We start from the raw sequence: 17322 nt of genomic DNA on the forward strand, positions 1-17322 counted from the left end.
TGAAAGATTTTTGTAATTTTTATTGTTTTTTTTTTTAACGAGTAATGGTGGCGATCTGCGATTTTTTTTTTTTGGGACTTTGACATTGCGGCGGACAGATCGGACCCTTGACTGACATTTTTGATACTTTTGGGGGTACCAGTGACATTACTACAGTAATCAGTGCTATACATATGCACTGTTACTGTAAAAATGACACTGGCAGTGAAGGGGTTAACTTTATTTGAGAGGGAGGGGTTAAGTGTGTCCCTAGGGGCGTGATTCTAACTGTGATTGGATGTGGCTGTGTGTGTAACAGCAGAGATCTACGGTCCTACATAGCAGGACCGTATGATCTCTGCTGTTACACAGGGGAGAATGACAGGCAGCTTTGTTTACATTAGCCGGCTGCCTTTCTCCCACTGTACCGGAGGATCGCAAGTGAGCAAGTGGACATCGGGTTCGCTGCTCACTCCCGCAGAGGGGGTCCGTGAGCGAGCGGGAGCGCGCATCCGACGGCGCGCGCTCGCTCCCTAGAGCCTCACAGGCTAGTGACGTACCCATACGTCACTTTGCCTGTGTGCGGCTGACTGCCGCCGTATATAGTCGGGCGGCAGTCGGCAAGTGGTTAAAAAAAAATAAAGAACCTGAATGTGGGCGGGGTCATTGTCTGTGGTGGGGGGAGATCCTGACAATATTGTCAGGATCCTCCCCACTTGTCTCTCCTCCCCATGGTTGATTTTGGTATCTGGCTGTTGCTGCGCATGCACACATCCTGTACACTAAAAAAATAGTGCAATACACACCAAAGCAATTGCACATAGATATAATTAATAATAAATTGGTGATTTAAAAATAAATAAAATGAATTCTTGGTGAATTTGAAAATGAGTATGAATATCAATGTGATTAAATTGTAAATACAAATAGAAAAATTCATTTTTATAAAAATTATTATAAAAATTATTATTATTATAAAAAGTGCTGAGCAGCCCGTCTGAAAAACAAATGTGCTCTGAACTAATAAAATAAAGGGGACCGCGCTCAGGCAATACACAATAAATCAAAATATTTGGTGAAAATAAATCCGTGTTAAATATATATAAAAGTCCAATGTGAATAATAGTGTCTGTATCCAAGAAGAAGTGTATTTGTGCCTAATTCCACAGGAGAATATGGGGGTTTGCAAATCATCCAAAGACATTAATTTAGTGGGTATGTGCTCTCCTCTACCAGCACCACATGCACAGCCCACTTACCAGATAACTCATAGGGTATAGCGATTAATCATATATCCTGCAGTAATCCACTCGATGTCAGGTAAAGATTCAGGACCCACACATATGCAGAGAAAGCATGAAGAGGCTTATACTGTAGTAGGCTTGAATCAACATTTATTAAAACAGTAACGACTTACATTTAAAATCAAGACAACCGGCCAAAGTGATCTGAGTCCAGAACGCCGTTCCGCGTTCCAACTGTGCTCCAAAGACCGGAAGTGAAGTAGTAGTGTACTCTGAACTCAACGCGCTTCGTCAGTAAACGTCTGACGTCATCAGGAGTCACATGCTCAACTACGTCAGTTCCTTATTTTTATGTACATCGTGAAAGCTGTTCATCCAATCCAGTCCCTTTCTGCTTTACCGGAAACAATCCAATAAGCAGGTTACACAGCCCTAATAGATCATGTTCCATTGCTGATATCCTCTACACTGCTCGATCTCTCCCTGTTCAGATCGATAACTGAGAAGTCACAATTGCAGAATGTTGCAGCTTACAACTTTGGGGTGTGCGCTTACCGAAGGGATGGGTGGATTACTCGCTCTGTAACCAGCCCTTCTGAACATTCAACAAAGCCTAAGCTCTGAGCTGAAATGATAGGATATAATGGTATAATTTTGAATTCTCCTTTAACTCTTCTAATTTCTTTATTTTACAGGTGCCCCAAATAATCCAAGCATTTATTGTGGTTCAGAAGCATACGCTGGTGGCAATGTGCTCATCTGCTCCTGGGCAGGAGGACAACCTGCAGCTGATATTGAACTGTCATTTAATGGCACAGTTGACAGTGGAAAGGACGTGGTAAACCGAACTGTGCTTCTGGGAAATGAGGTCCAACAACCAGTACTCACCTGTCAAGGAAATCAAACTGGGAGGATATCCACGTGCAGTACAACTTTTGGTGAGATAATGACATCAACTCAGCATATGTACTAAATAGAATATGACTATACTGTATTAATCTTCTGATTCTGATACTTTTTATAGTATATTCATATTCTATATAGTGCATAGTATTCTATATAATAGATAGTATATAATTGTTAGCGGGGAAGGGAAATCGTGAGAGACTATCACTTTATTCTCAATATGGAAGGAGACTGTGGGTTTAATGGTGCTGGTGGCTGAGTCTGACGTGCAGAGGTAGCCTAGCGGGATCCGGTAAAACAGGAACATGGACGGATCACACTGGTGGTAGACACGGGCTAGCTCGAGGTGTGGAGTATAAATGACAGCAGGTCTTCATCAGAGCCTCTGATGGTGAGGATGGATTTTGCTGCTTGCTGAACACCAGGTCGTGGTCCCCAGGGTAGTCCCACCAGGGGGTGAACAAGTCCAGAACCAGAAGCAGATAAGCCGACAGGGATAAGGCAGGAGAGTGGTCACAGGAACAAGGCAAGGTCAGGGCGGCAGCAAGCAGACGAAGTAATGGACAAGCCGGGAGGTCAATCAGGAAGTCAACAGGATACAGCAGGTTCAGAATCAGAAGTACAGGGGGTAAAGCTGCAGACAAGACAGCAAGGAACAAGTGTGTCAGTCACCTTTATATAGGCCACGTATGGCGCCAAATCGTGATGCTATTGCGTGCACGTGTTCGCGTACGCACATGCGCATTCTCATACGCCCCTGGGATGTCACCGTGCGTTCCTTACAGTGGGGTTGATTTACTAAAAACTGTCTAAAAAAAAAAGTCTAATTTAAAAAAAAAAAAATAACAAACATGTTATATCTACCTCCTCTGTGAAGTGGTTTTGCACAGGGCTGCCTGGATCCTCCTCTTTTCGGGTCCCGCGTCTCTGCTCTTGACTCCTCCCTTCTGCCAAGTGCTCCCACAGCAAGCAGCTTGCTATGGGCCACCCAAGCCAAGCTGCAGCTCTGTGTGTCCATTCAGACACTGTGCTGTGGGTCAGCCTGCTCCCTTCTCTCTCCTGATTGGCTAACTGACTTTGATTGACAGCCGCGGGAGACAATGGCACCACGGCTGTGTCTCAGCCAATCAAGAAGCAGTCCTGGACAGCTGAGGGACTCGTGGACATCGCTGGACAGAGATGGGGCTTAGGTAAGTATTAGGGGGCTGAGGGATTCTGCGTCACACAGAAGGCTTTTTATCCTAATGCATAGAATGCATTAAGATAAAAAAAAAAACATCTGCCTTTACAACTCCTTTAAGCTTTGACAAAAGAACCTGGAAGCTTTCTATAAAGAGCTGCACCAGATTTTGCACTTTCCAGTTTGAATAAATCAACCCCAATGTGTCTTTAGGTAAAAAAAAAAAAAAATCAAGATTTAAGTATATTCAGTTTAATCATACATGAACTAGTACATCCCAGCAATATAAAGTATATACAGTACTCAGTATTTATTGTAAAGGAACCCATGGATAACTACTGTACTTTGAATATTGACTTTAGGAAGCTCTAAAGTGGTAGACACCAGATTGTTTGCCTTCACCTGCAGCAATTTGTACCCCTCAGAGCCCATTCACATTGAGGCGACACGACTTCGGGGGGCGACCTGTGAAGTCGCGTGCACCGCTGTGCACCGCGACTTCAGCGCGACTTGCAGAGACTTCACATAATGGAAGTCTATGCAAGTCGCTCCGAGGTCCCCCAAAAATAGTACACAACCCTTTTTCTAAGTCGGAGCGACTTGTGTCGCTCCTATTAAAACGGGTCCTGTACTACTCAATGGACCGCGACATACCGCGACTTGTCAGGCTGACAAGTCGCCTGACAAGTCGCGCTAATGTGAATGGGCTCTTAATGTGCCGTAACTTCTAAGTTATTGCTCTGCACCCACCATTCCTGATACATGGGACACTATGTATTGGTAATATTTCCTTTGGCACCACAATAAAATGGTGACAATTGTGCTGCTTCAATCCCTCTTCCTAGGCTGCATTGTTTGATTTAGACTGCAGCACAGATTGATCCTGTGACCTGATTCTAGTAGACCATTTCATGGTACTTTCACAATTTATTGAGAACATTTTGAATGCAAATTGCTGGGGATTTCTCTACTGCTCAGACTTCTACTTTAGAACTGTTTGGTAGGCAGAGTTGTATAAAGTTGTATAAAGTACTCAAAACCCATACTTGAGTAAAAGTACAAGTGCTCGATCAAAAAGTGACTTGAGTAGAAGTGGAAGTGCTCGATCAAAAAGTGACTTGAGTAGAAGTACTAAAGTATTCAACATTTTTTGTACTTAAGTATTGCAAGTAGTTTTTTTTTTAAATTTTGCTACTCAAGTACTGAAAGTAAAAGTACCAGTAGTTTTGAAAAAAAAATTGCTACTCAAGTACTGAAAGTAAAAGTACAAGTACTGTGTTATGTAGTTATTATAGAAAGAAGTCAAAAGTTTGAACATCATATTGTTTTTTATTATTTCAAATTCAGCTTTTATTTATACATAGAGTAGCATTTATTTATTTTCGTGTGCGCTGATAATACACATGTTTTGAGCTTCATGAAACCTGCCATCTACTGTTCTGGCAGTGGTAATTTTTATAATTGTAACGAGTAACTATGCAGCACAAAAAAAAAATATCGGAGTAGAAGTATTGAAATCATTGAAAAAATGTAGTGAAGTAAAAGTGGAAGTAGGAGAAAAAAATTCTACTCCAGGAAAGTACAGATACCGCCTTTCCGTACTTAAGTACAGTAGTGAAGTATTTCTACTTAGTTACTATACATCTCTGTTGGTAGGTTACTTTCTTTGCATATCAGCATTTCTCTCTGTGTTACTTTACTGAATAAACCTGATATACTTGAGCAGCAGCAAGGTAGAGTTATAGTGTAGCATTTACGTACCATAGTTAGGCCCCTTTCACACATGCGATCCGATCCGATCTGCCTGTCAGTTTTTCAGAAGGACCTGATCAGAAGCTCCATGCATCCCTATGGGGCAGCGGGTGTCAGCGGAGAAATCTCCGCTGACACCCGCTGCTATTTAAATCAATCCTGTCCGTGAAATCCGGACGCATGGAAAACCTATTTTCCATCCGTCTGGGGGACCGGATCGGATGGGATCGGATGAGAACGAACAGTCGGTCCGTTCTCATCCGATCTCCCCATAGAGTAGAGCGGGGATCTGACAGCCCCATCTCTGCACACAGAGCGGAGACGGACCTGTCATCCGCCTGCTCAGCGGAGATCAGCGGATCGATTCCCCGCTGAGCAGAAAGGACTCCGTCGGGCGGTGCGCCCGTGTGGAAGGGGCCTTAGGAATACCACTTCACAAATTTTCTGCAGTGTGTGTGATGGCAGAAACAAATAAATACATATTTTTAATGTCCTCCTTTTAGAAAGTCCAGTATCTTCGAGTCATGACAACAATGTGACAACTTCAGTGACAGAAGGACAAAATGCAACACTGAATGTGAGCCTGACATCTCAAAGTTCTCTCATTTATGAGTTCACATGGGTCCTTCCCAATCTAAGCACTGTTAATACAAGCAACGAGAAATATAAAGTGGAAACCAGTAGCTCTCAATCTATACTTCTCATCTCCAATTTGACTGGGAATGACAATGGGACCTATACATGCACAGCCAGGAATATCATTGGAAGCACAAACTTCAATTTCCCTCTCAATGTCAAATCCCAAGGTAAGAAAAGATAATCATGGTAACAGAATTCAGAAAAGATCATTAGCAAAAGGGGGCAGATCTATGATTAAGATGGGTATTCGTGTTGAAATCTGGTTGTTCAATCACTTTAGATCTATAACCACTATGTAGTGCAAGAGCCTGCTCTATTGAAAACAAATTAAATGGGTTGGTATAGGCTGTACAATGAGATTGTACCACAGAGGGGTAGCTTAGGAGGAAGTGATGGAAGATCTGTTTGTTCACCCCAGACTGTTGGGACCATTCAGCCCAGGTGTAGTTGTTGAGCCTGGTGCCGGTCAGATCCCTCATCCGAAATAGTAGAATATCCAAAAGTGGGACCGCACTCAAGACAAATGTTGAAATCAATAGATGAATTCATACAGACAGTGCATGACAGACATGTCAGGTTGACGCGTTTCACGATACAGATGATCGCTTACTCATAACCACACCTGTTTGGTTATGAGTAAGCGATCGTCTATATAGTGAAACGCGTCAACCTGACATGTCTGTCATGCACTGTCTGTATGAATTCATCTATGAGGAATAAAGGATTTTATTGATTACAACATTTGCCTTGAGTGTGGTCCCACTTTTGGATATTCTACCATTCAGCCCACCTGCCTCAAGTACCAAGATGGTGCATATGCAGTGAAGACATTGTTCCTTTTTCTATGATGAAGAAAGGGAATAACCGATGACCAGCCACAAAGATATTCCACGTTGGAAAATGTCTACAAGTGATAACATGCCTTCACAAATGCTCATTATTACACACATTATTTTCAAATACCGAGCCATGTTCAGGCAACTTTACATCTACGTAAATCCTACCAAAATGTGATGCGCCAGAAATATAATAAAAAAGTGATGACTTTAAATACAATAAATCATATCCAGTTCATAAGGCACATAGCAATGTGTGTGCTTCCAATAAAGTGATATGAAGAGTGTCCCCGTATCCAATTGAAGAAAATCCAGTGATGAAAACAAGTTGTAAACACCAATTAGTGAATCCCTCCACCAGGTGAATTAGCCTCTCACCTTCCTAAAGGACCCAAACGGGCCAGCAATCACATGTATCATGGATCAGACTTCCAGGAAAGAGCCACACTGTATTGCACCTCGAGGGATCCCGGGACATATAAAAAACAGATGAAGAAATCTAGTGCTCTCTGCTTACTAATAAGGGTGTGCTTTATTAGAGAAAGGCAGATCAACTCACATTTGTCGGGCACTCAGCCGTGCCTGCTGTATAATCGATGTCAGCGATCTGTTACCAGAGAGAGACTCTGCGTCGGCCACGCACGCTCCGTCCCCCTATACGCGTTACGTCGAGCGTAATGCTCCTTTGACTTCCTCGGTAGGGGTGGCTAGTGCGTGCCAAGCCTCACTTTAAATACATCAACACTCAGGTGGATTGGCCAGCAGATCTCAGTCCCTCCCCCCGCTCATAGCTCACAACAGGACATCTGAACCTCCGAACCAGGCATGTTTACGGCGGTGTCACTGGCTCATATCGCTAATGGGGCAATTTTAATGTATGGGCATTGATCAAATTACTATTGCACATTGCGGAGATCGCGTGGTGGCGCAGATACCTCTCTGGTTTACATTAAAACAACTAAAACTCGTATTCACAAAATCTCATACCATAATTAACAATATTAAAAATATTAAAAGTACATCAATAAGCTAAAACTTGGAATAAGAAATGTTGGCAATTGAAATAAATGTTATAAAATGTATATATGTAAAAAAAAAAAAATTTTTTTTTTTTTTTATATTAAAATGTTTGGTCTCAGATAAAAATATAATGCATGATGGGGTGTTATCTATTACTAATAAAACAATTTAGATCGAAATCCTTATTTAAACCTCTGGGTGCCAACACCTTGGCCTCGTAGACCCAAAAGGATTCCCTTCTACTAAGCTGGCGAATATAATTACCTCCTCGCCAGTGTGGTTGGACATGTTCAATTCCCCAGAATTTCAGGGAATGAGGTTTCTTATCATGAAACATTTTAAAGTGCTTGGATACGTTGTGTGAAACCTCCCCCTCACACAACGTATCCAAGCACTTTAAAATGTTTCATGATAAGAAACCTCATTCCCTGAAATTCTGGGGAATTGAACATGTCCAACCACACTGGCGAGGAGGTAATTATATTCGCCAGCTTAGTAGAAGGGAATCCTTTTGGGTCTACGAGGCCAAGGTGTTGGCACCCAGAGGTTTAAATAAGGATTTCGATCTAAATTGTTTTATTAGTAATAGATAACACCCCATCATGCATTATATTTTTATCTGAGACCAAACATTTTAATATAAAAAAAAAAAAAAAATTTTTTTTTTTTTTTTACATATATACATTTTATAACATTTATTTCAATTGCCAACATTTATTATTCCAAGTTTTAGCTTATTGATGTACTTTTAATATTTTTAATATTGTTAATTATGGTATGAGATTTTGTGAATACGAGTTTTAGTTGTTTTAATGTAAACCAGAGAGGTATCTGCGCCACCACGCGATCTCCGCAATGTGCAATAGTAATTTGATCAATGCCCATACATTAAAATTGCCCCATTAGCGATATGAGCCAGTGACACCGCCGTAAACATGCCTGGTTCGGAGGTTCAGATGTCCTGTTGTGAGCTATGAGCGGGGGGAGGGACTGAGATCTGCTGGCCAATCCACCTGAGTGTTGATGTATTTAAAGTGAGGCTTGGCACGCACTAGCCACCCCTACCGAGGAAGTCAAAGGAGCATTACGCTCGACGTAACGCGTATAGGGGGACGGAGCGTGCGTGGCCGACGCAGAGTCTCTCTCTGGTAACAGATCGCTAACATCGATTATACAGCAGGCACGGCTGAGTGCCCGACAAATGTGAGTTGATCTGCCTTTCTCTAATAAAGCACACCCTTATTAGTAAGCAGAGAGCACTAGATTTCTTCATCTGTTTTTTATATGTCCCGGGATCCCTCGAGGTGCAATACAGTGTGGCTCTTTCCTGGAAGTCTGATCCATGATACATGTGATTGCTGGCCCGTTTGGGTCCTTTAGGAAGGTGAGAGGCTAATTCACCTGGTGGAGGGATTCACTAATTGGTGTTTACAACTTGTTTTCATCACTGGATTTTCTTCAATTGGATACGGGGACACTCTTCATATCATTTTATTGGAAGCACACACATTGCTATGTGCCTTATGAACTGGATATGATTTATTGTATTTAAAGTCATCACTTTTTTATTATATTTCTGGCGCATCACATTTTGGTAGGATTTATAGTTTATTGTGATTTGTGAAACACGATTGGTGTATGCTGCCGGATACCACTTATATACTTTCACACACCTGATTTATGCACAGTGAATTGAGGTTGAGTTATTTTAATCACATATATTGGGTTTGCGCTGATAGTTTTTTTGTATTTAACTTTACATCTACGTAAAATGGAGAAAAAAAGACTGTTAAGAGCACAACCATCATAAGAAGACTTCAGCAATTGTAGTTTCAAACACAATAGTACAAGGACAAGAGTAACAATGACTAACAACTCTGGCTAGGCCCATGCTCCTGAGAGGCCCACAAACTCCCTACCAAACAGACCCGTCACAGTTTTAATGCCCATCTCTGGGCAAATTTAGCTTTACCACCATTCCCCCTGCCACCCGTTCCCATTGATTCAACCAAAAACACTTTAAAACACCTTTTTACCCACTCTCTGAACTTTCTTCCACCTCTCAGTGTTTCTACCTGATACTAGTTTTAAGGGGGTGATATGATCAACATGTATAAATACATAAGGGGTCCATATTGTGATTTTGGTGTTGAGTTATTCACTTTAAGGTCAACACAGAGGACAAGGGGGCACTCTTTACGTCTAGAGGAAAACAGATTTTGTCTTCAAATACGGAAAGGTTTCTTCACCGTAAGAGCTGTGAAAATGTGGAATAGACTCCCTCCAGAGGTGGTTCTGGCCAGCTCACTAGATTGCTTTAAAAAAGGCTTGGATTCTTTCCTGGGTGTACATAATATAAGTGGGTACTAATATTTATAAATAAAGTTGATCCAGGGAATATCTGATTGCTTCTTGGGGCATCAGGAAGGAATTTTTTCCCCTGCTGTAGCAAATTGGATGATGCTTTGCTGGGGTTTTTTCACCTTCCTCTGGATCAACTGCCGGTATAGGATTGTGTATATGGGATTGTATGGTTGGGTTTTCATTACTGTTTTTTTTTTTTTTTTTTTTTATTGGTTGAGCCAGATGGACTTTTGTCTTTTTTCAACCTGACTAACTATGTAACTATGTAGTTTTGCTGTAATAACATCAGCTTGACTTCCATTACCTCAATGGTAAGCTTCACCATCCACCTGTTCGATTAGAGTGAATCAGTAAACTATAAGAACACTCTAACGAAACAGAACAATATAATTCCAATGGGGCCTTAGTCACTTGGACAAGCAAGTTAAACTCAAAGTAACAATGTTCAACTATTGGGAGAGAGATCTGCAGAGGAGGATTTTTGCCAAACACCTTTATCAAGGAGTAATTGTATGGCCCATTGGGAAATATAAGACCCAGATTTGTAATAATTCACCTGTCAATATTAATTGTTCAGTACTAAATTTGCATTGTCTTAAAATTTTAGAATGCACTTATATAAAGTACTTAAAGCGGAGTTCCACCCATTTTTAATAGGTTGGAATACATAGCTGTATGTAATCCCCTTTAAAACGGCTTTTATCAATAGAAACTTTTTTTTTTTTTTTTTGCTAGTAAGTACCTTAATTTCGGCTTTATTCCTCCTCTCCTCACTTCCTGGTCCGATCGGCGATGACGTAATTCGGCGATCCGTAGTGTCTGCTGGGATGTATTCAATTCCAGAAATCTCGCAGTAGCTGTATCTGTACTGAGCCGTGCCTGCCCCGCCTCCGCCCCGCCTCCTCTCATTGAGTTGCATTGTATGAATGTATTAAGGCCGTTCTCTGCCCCGCCTTCGCCCCGCCTCCTCTTACAACTCAATGAGAGGAGGCGGGGCGGAGGCGGGGCAGAGAACAGCCTTAATACATTCATACAATGCAACTCAATGAGAGGAGGCGGGGCGGAGGCGGGGCAGGCACGGCTCAGTACAGATACACCTACTGCGAGATTTCTGGAATAGAATACATCCCAGCAGACACTGCGGATCGCCGAATGACGTCATCGCCGATCGGACCAGGAAGTGAGGAGAGGAGGAATAAAGCCGAAATTAAGGTATTTACTAGCAAAAAAAAAAAAAAAAAAAGTTTCCATTGGTAAAAGCCGTTTTAAAGGGGATTACATAGATCTAAAGTTCCAAAAATGGGTGGAACTCCACTTTAACCAAGCATATATAATATCAAGTATTATATAAAAAGTTTATTAAAAGAGAAATTCAAATATTAATAACAACACTCAAAAAGGTATCAAAGCTTTAAAGTAAAACTATAAGCAAAACTTCTTTTTTTTTTTTTTTTAAATAGAGTAAGGGAGGGTTTTTCACCATCTGCATCCCATTTCTGGGATTTACCTTCACTTCCTGTCCCTTAGCCAAACAGGAAGTGAGAGGAAATCTATGCAAATCAAGGGAATCTCTTCCAGGTCACTAGAACTAATGTCCCCATTGGATGATTTCCTCTCTCTTCTGGGGACAACCCAAAACTTGGGATGTACTTTGACTTTCAATAATAATGGTAAACAGGACAAATAGAGAGGGTGAATCTCCTTAACAGGGGCACACACAGCATTATAACTTGACATGGGGTTTTAATATGTCTCCCCTGTATCCAAAACAAAAAAAAAAAAAAGTGTTTCCTTTAGTTATACTTTAAGTTGCATAATTAACTAAAATATTTTTCTAAGCCCCCGTTCACATGCAAGCGACGCTACTTCGCCACGACCTCGGAGCGGCCGCCACGGACTTCATAACTTTGAAGTCTATGGCGGTCGCCTCCTGGTCGCCCCAAAGAAGCTCCGGACCCTTTTTCTAAGTCGGAGCGACTTGTGTCGCTCCTATTAGAACGGGTCCGCAGCTTCCCTATGGGAGGCGACCTACGGCGACCTGTGAGGCAACCAGGTCGCCTCACAGGTCGCCTTAGTGTGAACGGGGGCTAAAAAGAAAATGTTTTGATGAAAGCTCTTTTTTCAAACCATATTTTAAAAGCTTTTTTTTTTTTACCTAAAAACATCATATATGTCAGTGCAAATACAAAGATTTAATTTCAAGATGCCTAAATGTCATTATCCTCCCCAGAGCCCTACAACCTCCTAATCGGCTATTATAAACATAGATCAATCGTTATATACTGTAGGTTACTTCACTCTGATTCTTGCAGAGGAGTGAGGATAATTCTCAATGCATTTCCCAGATGTTTAATCCGCTTCATCAGAAAATGTTGTGAGGCATGTAAATATATAATAGTAGATTAAAAAACAAAATACATACATTTTATTTCTTTTTTTTTTTTTTTTTCATTAATTTTCTATGTTGATTCAGTTTGACTTTTAATGTTGGATCTGTTATTAAAAAAAAATGTTGGCACTTTTTTTGAACAATAAATATTTTCTAAGTGGGGCACAAACTATACTATATATAAAACATTTGGAAAAAAAAAAATCAAAAGGACACACTATACCAGGGATCCTCAAACTACGGCCCTCCAGCTGTTGCGGAACTACACATCCCATGAGGCCATTGTAAAACTCAGACATGACTGGGGCATGATGGGAATTGTAGTTCCTGAACAACTGGAGGGCCATAATTTGAAGACCCCTGCACTACACAAAGGACTTCAATTTGTTTCATGCAAAAAAAATTGCTTTTTTATTTCCATATCAAGAAACAGCAGCATAAAATCATCTGAGCATAATGGCAACATTGCCAGCCTAAACCACTTTTTTTTTTTTTTTTAAGTTTCTTTTTTACATGAAAATATTAGAAGCCCTTGTTGCAGGGCTCCTTTTGAAGCACTGTTTTTTTAAAGCCGTGTGGGTGCAGATGGGTCGGTGATCACTGCACAAGATGCTTTATTGGGACTGATCGGTGTGCTTTCTTCATATTCAGTGAAACAACATTTGAAACGAAGCCCAAATCTCTACCCAATAATGTTATCCTCTAAAAACTTTTGATACGTATGAAGTGCTGATGTGCTAATAAAGGAAGTTCTTTATTTATAAATGATGAGAATTGCACTTACCGAACATTGGTGGGGGCCATATTTGTATTACAGAGGGTCTGTTTGTATCCATAAAGCTGCATTCACATGTCAGCGTATGATCGCGGGCAGAACCGCCGCGGTTCCGCCCGCGATTCGGAGATTAATTGAAAATCGCGGGACGCCTAGCGTTGCCCGTTGATTTGCAATAGCCCCCCAAACGCCGAGCGATGTTGCCGCGATTTACGCCCGCCGAATCGCGGCAACATCGCGCAAACAAAATCGCGGGACGCAATACGCTCCAAAAAAGTACAAGAGCTTCTTTGGAGCGTATTGCGTCCCGCGATTTTGTTTGCGCGATGTTGCCGCGATTCGGCGGGCGTAAATCGCGGCAACATCGCTCGGCGTTTGGGGGGCTATTGCAAATCAACGGGCAACGCTAGGCGTCCCGCGATTTGCAATAAATCTCCGAATCGCGGGCGGAACCGCGGCGGTTCTGCCCGCGATCATACGCTGACATGTGAATGCAGCCTAAGGCTCCGTTCACATGTAGGCGTTTTGGGGCGTTTTTGGGGAGTTTTTCTGCTCTAGGATCAGCTCTCAAAACGCCCAACAATACAAATCCTATTCATTTCAATGGCCCCTGTTCACATCTGAGCGTTTTGACGCTGTAAACTAAAACGCCCAACGCTCAAAAAAGTACATGAGCTTCTTTTTGGGCAGATTACAGGCGTTTTCCATTGGTATCTATTCAATCAAAAAACGCCTGCACAAAAAACGCCTGTAAATCGCGGTAAAAATCACGGTAAAATCACTGTAAAAATCGTGGTAAAAAACGCTACGCTCAGGTGTGAATGTAGCCTAATTCTTCTTATGTACAATTGTCTTTCTTTGCCCACAGATTCTAACAGTCCTAGTGATTCCAGTGGTTCCAGTGGATTGAGTGGTGGAGCAATAGCCGGCATTGTGATTGGTGTACTAGCTGGAGTGGCCCTTATCGGCGTTGGTGGGTTCTTTCTAGTAAAGAAGGTGTTATAATGTAAGTGTACACTTGTCAGATGTGTTGGAAGCATACTGTATGTCTTGATGTATACTATGTCTGCAAATGTTGAAATAAACATAAAGGAAAAGGTTGATTTACAGACCGTAAAACAATTTTAAACGTGGTAAATGATGTTAGAAAATAAAGGATGATAGAGGAAGGCCAAAGAAGGTAGTGGTACAAAGATAATGATAATACGATAACAATGTAAATAGAGGGTGGCTAATTATATAAGATAGTAATATAATATATAATATATATATATTATATAATATATATAATATTATATAATATATATTATATATATAATATAGGATAGCAAATGACAGATGATGATGATAATTAATGATGGATGTCTTACATGGTCCCAGATAATCCCCTGAATCGTACTTTGTCAACATCATCAGAAAAATCTATACATATCACAGGAGGTGACTTTAAGCATAATTACAACAAACATCTAAGTATAGTTGACATTTTTTTCATCCAGTCTTGTGACTTGCCAGCCAGACAGATGACATTTTCATATCCTGGTTTAGCTGACCCCAGCCCACCTGTTAGACTATGGAACGACATCATTCCAAACCCAATGAAGCTATATAGCTCACCTAGAAGATAGAGTATAAAGAAAAAAAGTCACAACCATCGACGTTATATAAGTACTGAACTTGAAATGAACCATTTCTGGACTGGAAGATTTTCCCCTTAATGACCAGGCCATATTTTGCAATTCGGCACTGCATTATTTTAACGGAAAATTGCGCGGTCATGCGACGCTGTACCCAAATAAAATTGATGTCCTTTTTTCCCAAAAAATAGAGCTTTCTTTTGGTGGTATTTGATCACCTGTGTGATTTTTATTTTTTGCAATATAAACTAAAAAATAGCGGCAATTCTGAAAAAAAAAATATATATATATTTTTCACATTCTGCTATAAAACATTCCCAAAAGAAAAAAATTCAAAAATCAAAATTTTTTAACATTTTAGGCCAATTTGTTTTCTGCTACATATTTTTTGTAAAAAAAAAAAAATCGCAATAAGCCTATTTTGATTGGTTTGCGCAAAAGTTATTGTGTCTATTAACTACGGGAAAGATTTATTGACACTTTTGGGGGTACCAGTGACATTACTACAGTAATCAGTGCTAAAAATATGCACTGTTACTGTAATAAAGACACTGGCAGGGAAGGGGTTAACACTGTGGGTGATCAATGGGTTAAATGTGAGCCTAGGGGAGTGATTCTAACTGTAAGGGGTGGGGCTTTTTCGAATGACCATAGAGACCTGTGTTCCTACATAGAAGGATCACAGGAGCTCTGTGATCATTCCAGAGAGAAGAACGGTCAGCTGTGTTTACAATAGCTGACTGTTCTTCTCTCCCAGCGGAAAGCGATCGTGGGTGTCAGATGGCAATTGGAGCCACCTGCCCTGTGCATCGGAGTCCCCGCTGCCGAGTGGGCGCAGGTGCGCGCCGCTGGCAGTGCACGCTCCCCCCTAGCTGCCGGCGCGCGACCGATGTAGCCCTACGTCGGTTCGCGCAGGAGGTCCGCCCTGCCACAGTATATATGCGGTGGGAGGTCCAGAACCAGTTAATAAATGCATAAATAAATAAATCAGTAGCTATGCTAAATGGTACAGTGGTGTGAATCACAAGACTGAACATACTTGCACATATTATGGCAGATAAACCCACTGAGATATATGGTATGTATTGTAACTGTGCATTGAGCTTTTTGACTGCCTAAATTTAGAATTCTGGGAACCAAAGCTTTCATGCAAATACATTGCTCAAAAAAATGAAAGGAACACTTTTTAATCAGAGTATAGCATCAAGTCAAATAAACTCCTGGGATATTGATCTGGTCAGTTAAGTAGCAGAGGGGGTTGTTAATCAGTTTCAGCTGCTTTGGTGTTAATCAAATTTACAACAGGTGCACTAGATGGGCAACAATGAGACAACCTCCAAAACAGGAATGGTTTTAAAGGTGGAGACCATAGACATTTTTCTGCCCTACTTATCTTTTCTGACTGTTTTTCACTAGTTTTACATTTGGCTCAGGTTAGTGTCACTACTGGTAGCATGAGGTGATAGCCGGACCCTATAGAGGTTGCATAAGCAGTCCAGCTCCATTGCCAGAAGGTTTGCTGTGTCTCCCAGCACAGTCTCAAGAGCATGGAGTAGATTCCAGGAGACAGGCAGTCTAGGAGAGCTGGACAGGGCCAAAGAAGGTCCTTAACCCATTAGAAGGACCAGTATCTGCTCCTTTGTGCAAGGAGGAACTGGATGAACATTGCCAGAGCCCTACAAAATGACCTCCAGCAGGCCACTGGTGTGAATGTCTCTGACCAAACATTCAGAAACAGACTTCATGAGGGTGGCCTGAGGGCCTGATGTCCTCTAGTGGGCCCTGTGCTCACTGCCCAGCCCCATGGAGCTTGACTGGAATTTGCCATTGAACACCAGAATTGGCAGGTCTGCCACTGGGGTCCCTGTGCTTTTCCCAGATGAGAGCACCCTGAGCACATGTGACAGATGTGAGAGGGTCTGGAGAAACCATGGAAAATATTATGCTGCCTGTAACATGGTTCAGCATGACCGGTTTGGTGGTGGGTCAGTGATGATCTGGGGAGGCATATCCATGGAGGGACACACAGACCTCTACAGGCTAGACAATGGCACTCTGGTTGCCATTAGGTATCTGGATGAAATCCCTGAACCCATTGTCAGACCCTATGCTGGTTCAGTAGGTCCTGTGTTCCTCCTGGTGCACAATAATGCCTTGCCTTATGTGGCAAGAGTATGCAGCCAGTTCCTGGAGGATGAAGGATTTCATACCATTGAATGGCCCCATCCTCGCATGCCCTAAATCCAAAAGAACACCTCTGGGACATTATGTTTCAGTCCATCCGACACCACCAGGTGGCACCTCAGTCTGTTTGGGAGCTCAGCGATGCCCTGGTCCAGATCTGGGAGCAAATACCAAAGGACACCATCCGTTGTCTCATTAGGAGCATGCCCCGACATTGTCAGGCATGCATACAAGCACTTGGGGGTCATACAAACTACTGAGTACCATTTTAGGTTGCTGCAATTAAATTTCAGCAAAATGGACTAGCCTGCTGCATAATTTTTTCACTTTGATTTTCGGGGTGTCTTTGCATTCAGCTCTCTATTGTTTGATCATTTTTATTTCCATCAAATGATGTGGCATCCTTTCGTTCCTAAC

The 17322-nt window shown here is 41.7% G+C and overlaps 1 protein-coding gene across 1 annotated transcript in view; it reads left to right on the forward strand.

Annotated features, from left to right (window-relative positions):
• LOC309568029 (cell adhesion molecule CEACAM1-like) overlaps positions 1–17322 on the forward strand; it is a 70615-nt gene that overhangs the window by 49298 nt on the left and 3995 nt on the right. Inside the window, exons 6-8 of the mRNA XM_082273603.1 lie at positions 1919–2161; positions 5565–5867; positions 13953–14090. Coding sequence (XP_082129729.1) covers positions 1919–2161; positions 5565–5867; positions 13953–14089 — 683 coding nt within the window. The 3' untranslated portion in view covers position 14090. The remainder of the gene's footprint in view (positions 1–1918; positions 2162–5564; positions 5868–13952; positions 14091–17322) is intronic.

Source organism: Pelophylax lessonae, assembly GCF_965119305.1.
Source record: "Pelophylax lessonae genome assembly, chromosome: 12".
Classification (NCBI taxonomy): Eukaryota; Metazoa; Chordata; class Amphibia; order Anura; family Ranidae; genus Pelophylax; species Pelophylax lessonae.